Genomic DNA, 13,650 nt, shown 5'->3' on the forward strand with positions numbered 1-13,650 from the left:
CAGAACGCCGCGACTCATCCACCGTCGCAACTCTACGTGGTGCAGAGGGTTGTTTTCGTAATATGAGAACTACTCGTCGAAGCCATCCCGTCACTGCCAATGATTCTGACCCATAAAACCTTCTTCAAGCGTCCGGTCTTCCAAGTTTCGCACAAAGTTCTGGTTGCGGTTTGAATTGCCTGCCCTTGACCCCCTTCTCCTGGCGGCGCTGCTCGCGCTTTCAGGGGCACCATCAGGTGGCGGTGGGTAGTATGCCGGTGATGGTTGCAGACGAACAGGCGCGTTGGGATCGAGGTGGCTCATGACCCTCTGAAGGGCAGGGGGGATACCGGATTGTCCCGACTGCTGTTGATCCATCGTCGTTGCTCGCTGCCGCCCAGCGCGGGTAGTAGCTTGGGCATACAGGTTCTGGGGCTGGTTGTATTGCCGTGGCTGTTGTGGCTGCATCATATTCATCGGCTGACCGTATTGTGCTGTCTGTGCAGGATATGGTGGAGGAGCGCCCTGGTGGTTCGGGCCGTACATGTTGTAGGGGTTTTGCTGAGCCTGCGGGCTTTGTGCAGCGGCATATTGGTTCATCTGCATGTTCGCATACGCAGCATGCTGGGCTGCTTGCGCTTGTTGCTGTTGCGCGACGGCCTGTTGTTGCTGCTGCTGTCGCTGTCTGCTCATGCCCTCGTATCGTTGCTGTTCCTGAACACCGGGGGCAGGCGACCTGCTTGAGCCAGACTTTAGAGTCATGGGAGGTACGAATGGACCAGTGAACTTGGCCTGGGTTATGAACGGATGTAACTTGGCCTGCGCAGGGGTCCAACGTTCTAGTGGGTTGAGATTCAGCAGTCCCTGTGCAAAGTCGATAAAGGCCGCTCGGTTGGCCATTTCTATGAGATGTTAGCCGTGAAGGTGACACAGTCTGTTGGCCTGCTTACCTCGCTCGATCTCGTTTGGCTTCATGTTCTTCCGCGGCATGGGATAATTCTTAATTATGTCGGGCAGGGTTGTGGCAGAGAAGTACTTCTTGCTGGGCTGCTCCTTCGTGCCATGTTCCCGTGAGTACTGCTCCATTGACTTCAGCCGATATTGCTTGCGACCATACTCATCCTGCGACTTCTCGTAGAACTCTCCTGATTGCTTGCCCATTTCGAGCATCCAATGCGGTGGTAGCCCCAGCATCTCCGTTATCCTTGACACTTGGTTGTACTCAGACGAGCCTGGGAACAGAGGCAGACCGAGGAATAACTCGACAACAATGCAACCCAATGACCACATGTCGATCGCTGCTGAATACGGCAGACCAAGCAGAACTTCGGGTGATCGGTAGAATCGCGATTGGATGTACGTGTACACGGTCTGGCGTTCGTCGCATGCGGAACCGAAATCGATGATTTTGATGATTGGGCTCTCGAGGCTAGCAACAGGTCAGTGGACGCGCGCAAATGTCAGACATGTTACGTACTTCTTCAACAGGATGTTCTCGGGCTTCAAGTCGCAATGTATCAGCTTTGCCTTTCCAAGCAATGCGAGACCATTGATCAGCTGCTGTGCGAACACGCGCACCAGGGTTGTGGACAGTCCACGGAACTGATTTTGTTTGATCAGCTCGTACAAGTTGACGCTGAGCAACTCGAAGACCAGACACAGATGTTGCCTGTGGATGAAGGTGTCTTTCAGCCGCAGAAGGTGATGATCATCGTTCTTGTCCATTTGCTTGTTCAACTGCGCCGTGTTAGAGCCGTCCTGCGTCTTTGTAGGTGAATACTGACCAAATCAAGCACCGACACTTCCATCATACTCTGGTTGAAGTATGCTGTCCGGTTCTTGATAACCTTGACCGCAACAACCTCCTGTGTCTTCAAGTTCTGGCACTTGACGACCTGCCCAAAGGTACCCTGACCTAGCACATCTAGAATCAGATAGCGGTTCTTGTGCCCTGATTCCTCTGACCCAAGAATGTCGTTTACGTAGAGTATGTAATCGCTATCCTCGTTGTCGTATCCGTCGTTCTTGACGCCCTTGCTCGGCTTCGTGAGGACTCGGCGAGGGTTGCGCGACGATTGGTAGTTGAAGCCGCCGTTGCACAGCTTGTAGGTCATGGGCAGGTGGGCAGTGAGCGCTTGTAGGGGCTAGACGTTCTGTTAGTATGGAAGCTGTCGCCCACACTGTTCGACTTACGCTAATAAAGCCGCCCTCAGGATTTGCGCGACGAAAGGGCGGCTGGGCATTGATCTTAGGTTGCAAATCAGCAGTGTTGACACACTTTTCGAATTTTGGTACTGGCCCTCGGCCTGGCGGAGGCAGCTGTGGGGGGTTTGAGCTGGAGGAGGCGCGCGGCGATCGAGCGTCTCTGTTGTATACCGCGTTCAATTGCGCCGTCGCAGATTGCGGGTAGAAACTCTCGGGGCTCATGTTGGACTGTAGAGGCGGCAGTTGAGGGGCATGCGGTCGGGAGGCTAAAGCGAGACTGTCAGTACTGGGGGCCAAGGCATGTGAACATGCAAGCACAGGCTGAACCTACATGGCGGAGAATAGTAGTTGTTGGGCGGCGACATATAGGGATTGTTGCGCGTCGGGCTCTGCCGGCTGGCTTGCGTCTGCGCTTGGGCCTGAGGGGTAAAGCTGGTGTAGTTCTGTCCGCCCTGCTGCGCACCGCCCGAGTAGGGCGAGGTAGGTGAAAGGTTCATGGGCGAGTATCTGCGGGCGGCGGCACTCTCCTCTTGCTGGAGGAACTGCTGCGATTGCCTCTGCTGTTGCGTAGGGCGCGCCATGTTCAGCCGCGGCTTGTATGCGTCCTCCATGGGAACATCGCCATCGCCGTCGTTGTACTCGGGGCCTCGGCTAGCAGTGCCGCCAGGCGATTGCAAAGGCATTGAATTCTGTCGTGACGGCGTTGCGTAGGGGTCCGGCTTGACCTGCGAAGACACGCTGGCGTCCCGCGAGGCGTGCGGAGACGGGGCCATGCTGTGCGAGTAGCGATTACCCGGTGCCTCCGAGTAGGCAGTCCACTGCGGTTCCATGGCAACCGGGAGCAGCGAGGGCTAAGGGTGTAGAGCGACGGTGTCGCGGATAGAGACGCCAATCAGTCCTCACTGCCGGTGTTGCATGCCGAGGATACGCGCCCACTGATGGAGAGGATCGAGCTACGGCGGACGGTGACTGCGGCGCAGCGCTGGAGTCGTGGGTGCAAGAGGCGTGGGCTCGAGGGGAGCGCGCTTGTTGTGGCCGTACGGGACTCGGGGTGACGGGCTTGGAGCGTTTGGCGGTTGCGGGGTGGTGTTACGTGGTCAGCGGCTGTACGCTGTCGCAGCAGGGCCTGGAGCAGCCGCAGGGAAGAAATGCGCGGACGGGAAGCGCAGAGGAGAATATGCACAGGCAGAGGGAAAGGATGGCTTCAAGGTCAGCGTAGCGCTGATGTCGGCGCCATTGCAACATCCATGGAATTGGGCTCTTTCCTTGGTTGCGCTAGCGACCAAAGCGGCCAGCCTCCTCGCGCCCATCATCGTGGGGTGACTGCCGTCATTCACTGTGCGGGCTGCAGCTGCCTTTCTCTGCCCGTTTGTTCATTATTATCACGCATACAGCAGGCACACGACGGTCGCCGCGCAGCTTCACGTTGTGTCGACTGCAGCTTCTTTGGGCTGCCTCCTTCTTCAGGGTCCTCAAACAGGCAGGCGCGACCCTGGATGCCCTAGGCACCGATATCAAATTCAAATAAGCGTTGCTTTTTTCCCTCACCACACCCGCCGCGGACCGCAGCAAGTGCAAGCGACATGTGCATTGGAACGACAAACGAAATTGGACATGGCTGGGCGAAAAGCTGGCGTGACCAAAGACGTCATAGTAGTATGTGCAGCTGGAAGAGGAGTGTGCCTAGTTACATGGAATCCACCGACGAACCATCCATTACTCGCGCATCTCATACCCGCCCAACACGTCGCCGTTGTCCCACGTGGCAGGCCTCTCAAAGATGCTCCTCACCATCTCACCTCCACGCGTCGCAAGCACCGAAAGAAGGGTATCGCTCAACTGTCACATGATTAGCAGGTCTTCCTCTTCGCAACATGCCCAGGGAATACTTACACCGTGCGTAGTCTCACAGCAGCCCTGCAGCCAAACACCGGCATCGTCACCAACACTCTTCTCGGTGAAGTTGATCTTGTAGTCCCTCTGCACCTGCCACTTGGCACCCTCTAGCTCTCCACCAGGCATGAGGTGCCTTGCGTCCTTGAGCAGCGTCTCGTGCAGGTCCCTGTGGTATCCTGTCGCTACAAAGACGGCATCGACATCCAATGTCTCCTGCCTTTCCTGGGCACCCGCACACTCCGAGAAGTATAATGGACTGGTGTCTTGTACCTGAAGGCGTACACCACCCGGCCGAACTGGGGAGTCGGTCACATCGATGACGCGACGGTATGGCATTATCCTGTGCGGCCAGTTCTCTTCCTCGGCGGGCGAGTTCCCATGACGGATGCGCTGTAGGTAAAGGGTCTCGTAGATGTGTTCGAGAAGCGGAAGGCGGACGACGCCGTAGTTCGTGCCCTTGTCTTCGAGCAGCGTAGTTGCGCGAAGCTTAGGGGCGCGTGCGTATGTGCAGTCTGTTCGCGACGGGTTGAAGATTTCGTTGACACTGGTATATTAGCGAGGCAGTCCGGCAACAGTCATCTCTCACTTACAATGGTGAGTCGTCGCTTGGTCGCAGGGCTCCTCCCTTGATCAGCATTCGTGTTCGCGAGTTGGGGTAGTTTGCGTGTAGGAAGTCGAAGATCTCAGCGGCACTCTGGCCGTTTCCGACTACTGCCACACTGTAAGGCGCGCTGTGATCCTTCAAGATCTCCTTCGAGATGTATGAAAACTTCGACGAGTGGACAACCTTGGGATGGTTTGTCGGGAATGGCGCAGGAATATTTGGCCGTCCACCCGCAGCGATGACGACATGCTTGGTTCTCCGCGACTCGATGCGTCCTGTCAGGGTGTTGCGAGAGACGACGGTGAATGTGGTTATCTCGCCATTTGGCGACTTCTCGGGCATGACCTTGATGACTTCTTGGCTGTATGCTACCACCTCTTCGAACCAGCTAGCGCACCACTTCATGTAGTCCTCGTACTCCACACGGGCTGGTAGGAAGGTGTTCAGGTTTGCGAACTCGACTAAGCGGTCCTTCTGGTGCAGATAGTTGATGAAGGTGAATTCACTTCTCGGGTTTCGCATAGTGGCCATGTCCTTCATGAATGTGATTTGCATCTTCGCACCCGGTAGAAGCATGCCAGCGTGCCACGCGAATTGCGACTGCTTCTCGAGAAACGCGACTTTCGGTGGTCTGCTTTGTAGGCCCGCAACATCCACCAGGGAAGGATCAGTCCCATCCAGAGCATCATGCAGAGCCACACCAATGGCTAGTGACGCTGGACCGAAACCGACACATATAAGGTCGTGCAGTTCATCTTCTGCAGTGTATCGGAGGTGTGAACGGTTTTCAATCGTGGGGAGATGGCTTTCATTGAGGTTCTCGGTCAGGAAACCGTTGAAAGCTCGTTGAACGGCTGGGGCTGGCCCTTCGGACGTGCTCGACGACATTTCGGCGTGAGGACTCATATCTGCGATATATTCCCGGGTTGTCACTACGAGGTACCCTTCTTCTGTTAGTATTGCTGGCACACATTACGCGAGTTCGTGTCGCGCTGTGCGCAACTGTTGGCGGGACTACGTACACTGACAACTGTCACCAACGCTTCAAATTGGGTTCTTTTAGAACTGGGCAATCAGGCGTCAAGAAGCTTGAGTCGCGGAGCTGTAAGTGGAAAGCCGACAGTCAGCGGATTCATGTGATAAACAATGACGTCTACACTTGACGCAGATGAACAAGACGAAAAGACTGATGACAGCAACGTACCTATTTGATCGCTCAATTGTAAGGTTACAAGACGCTGGATGGTCAACGTAGCTACCGTCGTCAGGTTATGGGAGAAGGTCCACGACGGTGGCCATGAGTTGTACCTTGACCATGGCCGTGCCCAGGATCCGTTCTTGCGTGTAGCCCATCCATGTCGATCGGCAGCGGCCGCGATGCTCGTCAGAGAATGGTCCGATGTCACTTCGTAAGAGCAGACCCTGACGGTCCGTTCCAACCTAGTGTCACCATGTGTGGTTCGCTAAGCAGGTGATGGCAGCACAACCCCCATGTCACTGATCTTCGGACGCGCCATCTGATAAGATGACGGAGCACAGCCCGTCGAGCAACAGCTTTTTCGGCACTGGTAAAGCATATGACGGAGGCAAAATTTTCAGACGTGCCCCGCAGCACTTGTCCTGTAGTCGCTTCGAGCGACGCGATCGAGTATAGTCTCCGTGGGGTCGTGGGTAACATGCGCGCTTGGCGGAGTAAAAGTTATCAGATGGAAATGAATCAATCGATCAGATTAGATGAAGAGATTTCTTGCGAGTTCGGAGCGGCCTCGGTCTTACTGGTGCACGCCCAACGACACCACCATCAACTGCATGTTCCGGCGTTGCTACTAGGCTCGGTTAGCACGCCGCAGCCGCCGATCATTCCAAGGTCCAGAAGCACGTCGTGCTAGCGCATAGTGAAGCAAGCTGATGACGAACGAGGCGCTCGAAGACGCCATCTTCCGCTCGTCAAATCGCCCTCGCATCGCTGAGAGCAATATGCGGTAAGAGAAACAGGACATGCGCAGAGCACAAGCGTTGACTTTGTGAATAGCTGTGAAATGAAAAGATTGCACCGGCCAGTCTTCGGAGCAGTGCGCTCATTTGGATAAATGCATTCGTCGATGTTCCATCCTAGGGCCCACTGTGAGCATACCATTTCATTAGCATGCAAACGCGGCAACATGTACTGAAGAGGATGCACCAGCGCGAACTAGGCAGGTTGAGGAGCAAACGCATGTACCGTGCTCGACGCAAGAAGCATTAATTAATTATGAAAGGAACTATGATGGTACAGGAACAAACATTATTCAACGCCTTCGAAATGCGAGGGGTGCTCCTGTAGGTAGTCAAAACATGAGGGTACTGGTACATACGCATATTACAATGCGCCAGTCGCCTAAACAACACGCATCGAAGAGACGAACCGGTCCGAGGAGACTGCGAAATGAAAGGTCGATAAAGTGTATAGATGAGCACCTAATCCAGCTCCTGTGTTGCGACCATGGCAGCATAAATGCCTCCCATGGCTACGAGCTCATCGTGTCTGCCCTGCTCAACGATACAACCGCCATCAAACACGAAGATACGATCTGCATATTGCACACTCGCTAATCGATGTGCTATCATGATGGTAGTTCGTCCTTTGGAGGCAGCGGCGATAGCCGTTCGGATGTCGCGCTCGGTATTGGCGTCCAGCTGCGATGTCGCTTCATCGAGAAGTAGGATCTCGGGATCACGTATGAGAGCTCGGGCGATAGCAAGGCGTTGGCGCTGACCGCCTGAGAGTTTGGAGCCATGTGCACCGACTTCCGTGTTGTAGCCCTCTGGAAGGCTCATGATGAAGTCGTGAAGCTCACATTCTTTGGCCACTCGTTGTATATCTTCATCGGCGACTGCGGTACCTGGCCGAGCGCCCAGTCCGATATTGAACTTTACGGAGCCTGGAAAGAGATCTGGCTCTTGCTCCTGCTGGGTGTCAGTCATCTTCATATGAAAGGCGCCCCATGAAGAGCCCCACACTCGATTGAAATGTAACAGAATGAAGTGTGTGTTGATCTGAACGAGAACGGGTAACTTACCACAAGTGCTAGGCGAGCACGATGGTTTCGAACGGGTTCTTGGCGTATGTCTTGCCCATCAAGGTACACTTGTCCAGCATTTGGATCGAAGAATCTCTCTATCAGATGAATCGTACTCGACTTTCCAGCGCCTGGCGACGAAGTCAGTACTTATCGTGCGACGATCTCGTTGACTTACCGGAACGACCGACAAAGGCTACGTTTTCGCCCTGGCGAATCTGAAATGAGACGTTGTTCAAGGCGGGAACATTAGGCCGACTCTCATAGTAGAGACTGACGTTACGGAACTCCAGTTCTCCACGCACTCCAAATGTTCCATACGATGCTGAAGGGCCAGACAACAAAGCGCTACCATTGGATGCAGTGGTGGTAGCGGATTCCAAAGGCCTCAAATCTGTGATGATCGACGGCTTCTCGTCATGTAGAGAGAATACATTCTGCGCTGCGGCCTTGGCCCGAGTTATTTCGGGTGCCAAGCTGAAGAGCTGACCTGCGGATTGTGCAGAAAAAAGAAGCGCAGGGAGTACAATGAAGAACTCTCGTTGACTATAGTTACCGTTGCGCACTTGTTTAGACCCCCTGTCGCATCAATTAGCATGTGGCTGATGGAAGCGGCATCAACATATATGCTTACCACCAGTACGCCAAAGAGTAGACGAAATATGTGACCGAGAGTGAAAAGGCGAGTAAGATGTTGCCAAGCACGCTGAACCTGAGGTGCTCCTCGTATGGCTTTCTGATTGCTTCTCGGTAACCATCCAGGAAGTGCGATTCCAAGCCAAAAACTGCAACGATCTGCATAGAAGAAGTGGCTTCGGAAGCGAGGGCTGCAGCGTCATTGTAAGCCGTCTGATGATGCTCTTCGGCCATAGCCAAGATACGAAGGCGCAGGAATCCAGCTAGAAGCATGACAGGTACAGCCGCCAGTAGAACAATGGCGATTTTCCATGCCACAATATGGGCCAGAACAATTCCGCCAAGAACAGACGTCGCAATGGAGAAGACGGTTCCGAGTATGACACCAGATAGACCACTAATACTGCCGCTATCAGAGTTCAGACGCGACATTAAAGAGTGATGAGAATGACCAGGCTTAGAGAACCAGGCAATGTCTTGTTGCAAGATAGTCCGGAAAGATAGATCTCGGACTCGTAAGGTAAGGTTTTCAGAGACCATGCCGAAAGCAGTTTTGCCGAAAGAGTGTGAAGTTAGAGCGATGATTGCCAGTCCGGAGAAAAGCAAACAGTAGAAAGATATTCTCCTCGTGAGATCGTCCGAGCCGGACGTGTCATTCAAGAGCTCAACCAAGTTGCCAAATATAAGCGCCTCTCCAATAATGACTCCACCACTGAAGACGGAGGAGATCAAACCGACAATTATAGCTGGCGTTTCACGGCGGCTCAATGCCAACGATCTGCGAATTAATGTCAAAGCACTCATCTTTGGCGCGTCGGTTTGTGATGCTGAAACCGGCCGGGAGGCATTGTTTGATTCGCCTGAAGACTCTCCATGCTCTTTGTGCGTAGAGCTGGCAGCAGATCGAATCGATGGAGTTGCTGAAGGCCGCGGTTTTTCGAATTGTTGTGCTTTGATGAGCTCTGCGTAGATGCCGTTCTTTTTGAGAAGATCTTGATGGCGCCCGTCTTCTTCTACACTTCCGTCTTTTATGACCACGATACGATCAGCATCTCGAACAGTTGCCAGACGATGTGCAATTATGATGGTACTTCGGTTGGCGCGGGCTGAAGAACGACGTAGATTTTCCAAAACGATCGCTTCACTTGTACCGTCCATGGCACTTGTGAATTCGTCCAGTAAAAGCAGGGACGGGTTACCCACAAGCGCACGCGCGAGGGTTATACGTTGCTTTTGGCCTCCGGAAAGTTGAGACTGGGGTCCGGAACTGATTTTCGTGTGTATGCCCTCAGGAAGTCGGTCTAGGAAATCACAATATGCCTCTGTCGCCGCCGCCTCACACCGAGCAAGAATCTCGTCTTCAGTCAATTGTTCTCTTTCGGCACTTGGGATACCATGCTTGATATTATCCAGTATTGTTCCAGTGAAGAGAACCGGATTTTGAGTGACGAGTGCGATGTGTGTCCGCAGGCTGTGGACGTTGAATGACTTCAAGTTGTCGTTGCCGAGGTTTACGGCGCCATAAGTTGGATCGTAGAGCCTCAAAAGCAGGGATGCAATAGTAGACTAGGAAGAAGTGAGGTTAGCCAATGGTTTGTGCTAGTCGAAAGTTGATGATTACCTTTCCCGAACCAGACGGTCCAACTAGACCCGTAACTTGCCCAGGCTTGATGCGTAAATTGATACTGTCGAGGATTCGCACAGTAGGACGAGCTGGGTATACAAATGACACCGATGAAAGCACCAAATCCTGTTCGAAATGTGTCCTGTCCGCCGGCTTTCCCTTTGGGGAATAGACATCGATATCGGATGTGGGATGATCGAGAACATCCATTACCGCAGCCCCAGCGGCGGCGGCCATTGCAAATGTCTGAATGAATGGACCGAACGACCCGACGACGAAAGAAGCGTCTAGTATGAGGAAGACGACTGCATAGATGGTACCAGCCTCAGCGCTGCCGTCTCTTAAGCGATCACCGTACCAGAAAGCAAGTGCGTTGGTCGCATATGCAACGAAGTAAACCGAGCCAAGCATGACAGCTCCTGCAACGCTCTTCCGGATTCCAACCCGCAAGGCAGATCGAAGGTGATGAACGTGTTCCTCGCTAAGCTGCTCGAACAGGCCAAACGCCTGCACGATCTGTACTGCGCGGATAGCACTCTCAGCGACCGAGGCAGCTTTCTCGGTGTATTGTGCAGCCTGCTTGGCGAGATCGGAAACTTGTTTAGTACCGAAATAGACAACGAATGCCATTGAAGGTATAACCGTGACGAACCTATGTAGCTATGTTAACGATTCTCTCTTGACATGACAGCGATGATGATAGTTACATTACTCCGGTCAGTTTTGCGTTTAGCATAAAACCCACAGTGAATGCGGAGATGAAGTAGCTTATGGATGCGATGAAGAGGCCCACCTTCTCCGAGGTACCGAGTTGAATGGTCTGTGTCTTCTCTGTGAGAATACTAGAAAGATCAGGCGAGACGGTGTCTACGAAAGGCAAATCGAGTCAATACATAGTCTATGCGAGGCATTTCTCGGGCATCTACGCACCATAGTAGGTCATGTCCATGCCTAAAGCACGATGCAAAAGTCTTTCTCTTGTTTTCCTACTCACGCGTTCTCCTATGACAGCCCAGCAAACCGCCCAAGCCCAGGTAATGACAAAATACCCGACTGCGACTGACATCAGACGGAACAAGAGATGCTTCAGCTCGTCTGGGTTGGGTGGGAAGTTGTTGATAATGCGCCCAAGCACGACACCTATCAGAGGAAGCGGCAGCCCGGCCAGAATCGCAGTTACGATGCCCAAAACCAGAATCAGCTTGGAGCCAACATCATCCAGCTGCTTGTAGAGTGCAAAATAGGAGGTTTTGTTCAAGCCAAGGATTTGGCGGATGAATCGTTGACGAAAGACGGTGGGACCTTCAAAAGCCTGAGGCTGAACCGTCGCTAACGACGGTTCTACATGCCTTTCCCATTGCGTACTGTGGCGGACAGAGGGCTCATCCTCAATTTCACTTTCTTCGGAATCCAGAAGGGGTTGGCTCTCGGAGCTGTCATCGTCGTGATAGTCGGGCATTGTGGCGCGCGCCTGGCGTTGCGCAATGCGATTGCGGGTGTGCAGTGCTCGGCTGCTGCTCAGATGAGCATTAGCGAGCGAGAGATGCAGCGATAAACTTGCGACTGTGGACTAGAATGAGCGAGGATGCCATGGAGGCGATGTTGATAATTCAGCGTTGTTGATGTCACATCCATGGCCAACACGGAAGACGTGGTAGGAGCGCAGGACTAAATTAGAGTCTTGGCATGGTCATAGATGGCCGCCCTGCAACATGTTCATGCACCAGAAGGGCAGCGACAGCCAGCGACTGTCTGAGCATCTGGAGAGGCCGCATGTGTACGGCCTACCATATATACACTGTCATCGGGCTGCGGCAGGTGAGTTCACAGTGGGCAGTCGGGTGACAGCCTGACGGATGCGTGCAGCGTGCATCCCTAGCAGCAGTTGTAGGGCTGGGCTAGCGGCGACGTGAAGCCAGGTCAGGGGTAGACTGCCTGCTGCTGCATCTGATAATTTCTGCTCAAGGGATGACCCGCCTGGCATGTCACGCAAGCACGGGATTTTCGGCGGCATGCCCGGCCGCGTCTTCCCCACCAAGCAGCGGCACAGCTCCGAGGTCGCGTCCACCACCACGTTGCGACAGAATCTTGCGCACGACGCGTTTGCGCTTGACAAACTGATTCTGCTCCATAGCGTGGGGCGATAGCAAAGAGGCTATGGAACAACGACGCCCAACCAGCCACCGCGACGGCCTTGTCGTCATCGGAGACGCGCCCACGCCTTTACGGCCACCACTTCACGCTACTACTCCGGACTAGCATGATTGAGGTGGAGCTTCGGTTTTCAGTCTCGATTTAGTCTTGTCTCGAACAGTTTTTGCTCCCGTTTTCGCCCACTTGCAAAGCCGCCGCCAAACGCGTCTGATTTACTGTATCAGATCTTACGCGCCGCTTGTCGAATGACACGTCCACTTGTCACTCAACCAGGATGTATGACGCTGCATCTACGGACAACGCGCTCAACATCACGGAGTCGCGACACCAGAAATCATCGCATCAGTGCACGCCCCAGCTTGGATTTTCTCGGCTTTTGATTCTAGCACTATTCGACCATTTGGAATTCGGCGACCGCGATACGTTCTTGGAGGTCGCTTCTTGAAGGTTGCTTGCTGCCTGCTTGCTTACACCGGAGCACTGCACACTCCGTCGTCAAGTGTCGAACGCGCTACCCAAGTACAGAGTGCTGGAACCCGTTCTCACGTGCGCCACCCCTGTGTGTACTGGTCTCAAGGTACTTGAAGACCTTCGACCAATCATCGTGCCTCAGTTTCTCATCATCGAAACCTGCGATCAAGCATCGCATTCTGCAGATTCCCGTCCAGCAATATCGAGTGCATTTTTTGCAATTCTTTCTTCGGGAAATTTATGGACGCATCGCTAGGGACGACATAGACTCGAATGTTCTACCAGTAACCGTTGCCATCGGTCGACATATCTAACAATTTAACGCAAGATGATTCAAGAAAGCGGCGGGAACCAACGACTGTCGGTACTTAATCAGCGGCCCTCGATCTTGAGCGGGCCAGACCTTCTCCACGAGCTTGTACGTCCACTTGATCACGATGCAACTGCTATCGATTTCCTGGAATATGGATCGAAAAGGCGGAAGTTCTCCTACAAGGACTTGCATAGTCTGAGCGATGCCCTGGCTGGCAGTATCACAGAAAGACTGGCAAAGCTCGAAAGTGCCTCGCCTGTCATTCCGGTCTTCCTACCACAGTCCCCAGAACTGTATATCGTTCTTTTGGCCATCTTGAAGGCGGGAAAGGCATTCTGTCCTCTTAATCTCGATACACCTACACAGCGGCTGAAGTTTATCCTCGATGATATTTCCGCCGACCTGCTCATCACATCTTCGACTCTAGATGAGCGGATACGAGCAGCGATCAATATCGATGTAATCTCGGTTGACAAAGAACTCTGCGACCGCGAGGACCAGCCTATAATCGATTTGCGGCGACCAAACACCAAGGATCTGGCCTATGTACTATACACCTCCGGCTCTACCGGGAAGCCAAAAGCTGTCAGCGTAACTCATCATGCAGTTACCCAGAGTCTATTGGCTCACCACCGCCACATTCCCGACTTCGCCCGTTTTCTTCAATTCGCAGCCCCTGTAAGTGCACATGCAGAATAAGCGCTCTTTC

General features: G+C 53.5%; 4 protein-coding genes across 4 annotated transcripts; 1 reads left to right on the top strand and 3 right to left on the bottom strand.

The window, feature by feature from the left end:
* Positions 1-90: 90 nt before the first annotated feature.
* Positions 91-3,014, bottom strand: J4E78_002078 (uncharacterized protein; the record flags this gene model as incomplete). The annotated part of the gene is made up of 6 exons (XM_049362728.1): positions 91-881; positions 930-1,408; positions 1,457-1,716; positions 1,764-2,123; positions 2,173-2,450; positions 2,516-3,014. The coding sequence occupies 6 exons, from the start codon at positions 3,012-3,014 to the stop codon at positions 91-93; spliced, it is 2,667 nt and encodes an 888-aa protein (XP_049225320.1).
* Positions 3,015-3,900: 886 nt separating this feature from the next.
* On the bottom strand, positions 3,901-5,590 carry SIDA2 (L-ornithine N(5)-monooxygenase; the record flags this gene model as incomplete). The annotated part of the gene is made up of 3 exons (XM_049362729.1): positions 3,901-4,023; positions 4,078-4,624; positions 4,671-5,590. 3 exons carry the CDS (start codon positions 5,588-5,590, stop codon positions 3,901-3,903), a joined length of 1,590 nt encoding a protein of 529 aa, XP_049225321.1.
* Positions 5,591-7,141: 1,551 nt separating this feature from the next.
* J4E78_002080 (uncharacterized protein) lies at positions 7,142-11,462 on the bottom strand (the record flags this gene model as incomplete). The annotated part of the gene is made up of 7 exons (XM_049362730.1): positions 7,142-7,630; positions 7,744-7,874; positions 7,922-8,322; positions 8,378-9,945; positions 10,001-10,655; positions 10,711-10,870; positions 10,934-11,462. 7 exons carry the CDS (start codon positions 11,460-11,462, stop codon positions 7,142-7,144), a joined length of 3,933 nt encoding a protein of 1,310 aa, XP_049225322.1.
* Positions 11,463-12,956: 1,494 nt separating this feature from the next.
* On the top strand, positions 12,957-13,640 carry NPS2_1 (putative NRPS-like protein biosynthetic cluster; the record flags this gene model as incomplete). The annotated part of the gene is made up of 1 exon (XM_049362731.1): positions 12,957-13,640. The coding sequence occupies one exon, from the start codon at positions 12,957-12,959 to the stop codon at positions 13,638-13,640; it is 684 nt and encodes a 227-aa protein (XP_049225323.1).
* Positions 13,641-13,650: the final 10 nt, after the last annotated feature.

The sequence above is a fragment of the Alternaria triticimaculans genome (genome assembly GCF_023758025.1).
Source record: "Alternaria triticimaculans strain BMP 0046 chromosome Unknown scaffold_2, whole genome shotgun sequence".
Classification (NCBI taxonomy): Eukaryota; Fungi; Ascomycota; class Dothideomycetes; order Pleosporales; family Pleosporaceae; genus Alternaria; species Alternaria triticimaculans.